The 3,704-nt window shown below is 37.8% G+C and overlaps 1 protein-coding gene across 1 annotated transcript; it reads left to right on the plus strand.

The window, feature by feature from the left end:
• The first annotated feature begins 2,131 nt into the window (after positions 1–2,131).
• Positions 2,132–3,450, plus strand: LOC146670874 (C-type mannose receptor 2-like). Its single transcript, XM_085405079.1, has 3 exons — positions 2,132–2,405; positions 2,817–3,100; positions 3,186–3,450. The coding sequence occupies exons 1-3, from the start codon at positions 2,132–2,134 to the stop codon at positions 3,372–3,374; spliced, it is 747 nt and encodes a 248-aa protein (XP_085261205.1). The 3' UTR covers positions 3,375–3,450.
• Positions 3,451–3,704: the final 254 nt, after the last annotated feature.

Below are 3,704 nucleotides of genomic sequence, written 5' to 3' on the forward strand. Positions count from 1 at the left end.
TGCTCTAAGGACAGAAAATGTTTAGTGTTAACCTAATTCACTGATCATTTACATTATTCCCAAGAGTCTGTCAGCCTTTGCATGATGTACGAGCTGTAAGCAGACTCTCAGGTGTGGGAGGTGTGCCAGTAGGAAAGCAGGTCTAATAAACCTGCATCCTGAGGTTTCTCATGCAGGATTAAAGGAGCCAGACTTTGTTTAGACATCTAGAATTTTATTTTACACTGACCCTGGGTCAGTGTGTGTATGATACAGTTTAAATGAAGCACTGGAGCTAGAAGAACTATAGCCAATCAGCAAATTTATTGGGAATATGTGGTTGGCAATAATTATTTTAGTTAACTAGTAACTTAATTACCAATTAGCAGTGACACAAGCTAAAAATTTACTTCCCTAACATAATTTAAATAATAACTGTCCATCCATCCATCCAGCCTAAGCAGAGAAGCCCAGACCTCCCTCTCCCCAGCCACCTCCTCCAGCTTGTCTGGGGGAACACAAAGGCGTTCCCAGCCCAGCTGAGAGATATAATGTCTCCAGCATGTCTTGGGTTGACCCCAGGGGTGGGCCATGCCCGGAACACCTCACCCAGGAGGCACCAAGGAGGCAACCTGATTACCGCTAATAAAGTATATTTAATGGACTGGTAACGTACAATATCTCTTTCTTATTGTTAAACCATTGACCACAACGCAAGCATGTGAGGTCTGTAGTTCTTTAGGTGCTGTTCTGGGTTCTTTTATGACCTCATGGATGAGTCATCAAAGCACTCTAGGATTCATTTAAATACTAATTTGAATAACAATTTAAATAGCAAAAATATAATTAAAAAAAAATGGTCAGGTTCATCGACGTTACAAGTTTCCTCCCTCCCACCATGGTTAGCTGGAGTTCCATAGCTTTAAAAATGGGTTTTAATCATTTCCAGCATGATGATGCCAAATACTTTGTTTCCCAGATGTTTTGTTTTCGCGTGACATGAGGTGTTACTTTAAAACTGAAGTGGCCTTTTCCATAAAACTCGGGTAATCATAGTTAATCCATGATTTGGGGTTGAGGTTGCATTTTCACAGCTTTTTTTCCACATTCAAAACTACCTCATATACATGGAAATCACATGATGCTTGTAAAGAAAGCAGCAAAGCGAGTTATTAATTAATGAGACAACTAAAGGTTGTAAGCTTTGAGTTAAATAGCAAAACAAACAAACAAAAATAATAAAAACATCCCACATGATGATTTCTTCTTTGATTGAGAGCCAAAACAGAAGCAGAAAGATCGCTAAACTACAGCTGAATGTTGCTGCTTTGCATCTTTCTGGGGAATGACACAAAGATGCAAATGCTTCTAACATAGGTGGAGTCACCTATGCTAAAGAAAAGCTTTGACAGGTCTTTCACAGTACATGAGTGTCTCACATCATCAGTAGACGTTGAGGTTCCCCCTTATCTGTTGCCAAGGTGAGTTCTGCTGTAGAAACTGATATACAGTGTAATGAATGGTTTAACCTGCTGATAGTATTTCACTTATGTGTGGCTCACTTCACTAGGAATGATTATTCAGGTGTTAGTTATTTAAAAAAGTTAATTTAGCTTTTTAGTTATTTGTTCCATACATGATTTAGGCGTGTGAAATTCTTGTAGGATGACATTGAGCAAATGCATTAGGTAAAATATTAATTTGATAAAGTAACATTACTTTGACTAAAGATCAGTAACATTTACACAGTACTTGTTCTAACCAAACCTCACCCAAATATCATTTTATTATTTTATATATTAGTATGTGTGCACAGATCTTCATGCAATGTCATTTTTCCCTGTTTAAATTTATAGTTGATGTATATTTAAAAATACAGATGTTAGAGGAATTGATTTGCTTTAAAAAAATTATGATATTTATTTATTATATTTATATTGAAAGGTCATTTTTATTCATTATATAAACTTCTCCTTACATTTCCTAACACTATATTGTGTCCTACATTGTCATTGCTCAGAAAGATATATAGACTCATTATCAGTGAAATGTTGTGGCAGCGCAACGGACTCCAGTCTTCCCCTCTGTGATTCTTTTCCTGTCTCTGGCTGTGCATACCTTCTCATTACAGTGTCAAGGCATCCTAAGGAAGATGTTCATTCTCATCCCTCTGCTGCTTTTTCTTTCTCCTGTGTGTGGAGATCTGTCAAATTTTACATTTTACACTGATACTTACATGACAAGTTGGACAAAGGCACAGACCTTCTGCAGAAAGTACCACACTGACCTGATCACAATCAGAAATGAACAAGAGAACACATTCTTTAATGGCCGAGGGTGGATCGGGTTATATCGAGCTAATACAAATACATGGAAATGGTCCAGAGGAGATGAGATAACTAGCTTCACCAAATGGAATAGTTCTCGTAAGTAACATGTTTTAAAGCTCAAATATTTATCTTATACTTTTTTAGGTGTAAGTGCAAATTATTGAGCTAGTTATTGAGTTATTATAGAGATTGCAAGATCAAATTCTTTGGTATTAACACAAGAGTACTTTGTATTGTAAAGTACTATATTTATTTATTTATTTGTCTGTTTGTTTGTTATTTAATTGAAGCACTTTTCATAGGCCACTTTTTGCCAACGTCGGTGGCCAGATTTGACGCTTCTCAGCATGTTTTGCAATTTTGTTAGATGTGCCGAGGTTGAAACTGCACTGAAAAAAGTATTCAGTGTTAAGGACAGAAAACTTTCACACATATACATGATCAACACAAAAAGACACAAAAAGGCTTTTCTAGTAATTAATATTTCTTCTCTGCTTCTTCTTTCAGAGCCAAGTCAAAATGGAGACTGTGTATATAAGAAATATGGTGTATGGTTGACTGACGGTTGCGATGTCAATCATTCTTTCATGTGTTATGATGAGAAACTGGTTTTGGTGAAGGAGAATAAGACGTGGGAGGAGGCATTAAACCACTGCAGGTCTCTGGGTGCAGTGGACACAAATGATCCCAACTCTCCCTACAGGAACCATCGCTACGACCTGGCCACACTGATCACTACTGATGACCACACCTATGCACGGGAGAGAGCACAACAAGCTAGCACTGAAGAGGTTGGACAGTTTCCTACAGCTTATTCGTGTTGCTGAGAAACTCATACACCATGTTTACAATTGTCTCTCTGTTCAATGTTGTCAGGTGTGGATGGGCCTGTGTAACCTGGCTGGTGAGTGGCTGTGGGTGGGTGGAGGACAGATGCAATATGAAAATATTCCAAACTGCCCGACTAATGGCTTCTGTGGCGTCCTCGAGAAGAGTGGGACTGCATCCTATGGCATAAGAAACTGTCAGCAGAGAAAGAACTTCTTCTGTTACATAAAGCCTTGAATCTGACCACATTTACTCAAGAACTACTTTAGTTTAATTTTGATTTCCTTATTAATGACTCTTAGTTTTGACTGCTCAAAAGTTTGTACCCCAACCGCATTAACATTTTCCCTGAAAACTCATACTTTCATTGTTCATATGTGATAATAGAAAACAATCATGGCACTGCCAAAGTTAGAAACAAGTATCTTTACATACAATTACAATTTTGTGTGTTAAACATTACTTTGTCAGAGAATCATTGGCATTGGCATGCAATTCCTTCTTACTTCCTGGAGTGCCCTCTACAAATTCTACATTTCAGCAGCAGTGGAGGAGTTATCAGGTGGT

Source organism: Rhamphochromis longiceps, linkage group LG4, assembly GCF_057381845.1.
Source record: "Rhamphochromis longiceps isolate RC_006_pf linkage group LG4, R_longiceps_female_GT1.1, whole genome shotgun sequence".
Classification (NCBI taxonomy): domain Eukaryota; kingdom Metazoa; phylum Chordata; class Actinopteri; order Cichliformes; family Cichlidae; genus Rhamphochromis; species Rhamphochromis longiceps.

Excerpts from the sequence above, each read along its gene's own strand:
- LOC146670874 (XM_085405079.1), top strand. The coding sequence starts at position 2,132 with ATGTTCATTCTCATCCCTCTGCTGCTTTTTCTTTCTCCTGTGTGTGGA. Across the intron at positions 2,406-2,816 it reads CACCAAATGGAATAGTTCTC|AGCCAAGTCAAAATGGAGAC; the intron begins GTAAGTAACATG and ends TTCTTCTTTCAG. Across the intron at positions 3,101-3,185 it reads AACAAGCTAGCACTGAAGAG|GTGTGGATGGGCCTGTGTAA; the intron begins GTTGGACAGTTT and ends CAATGTTGTCAG.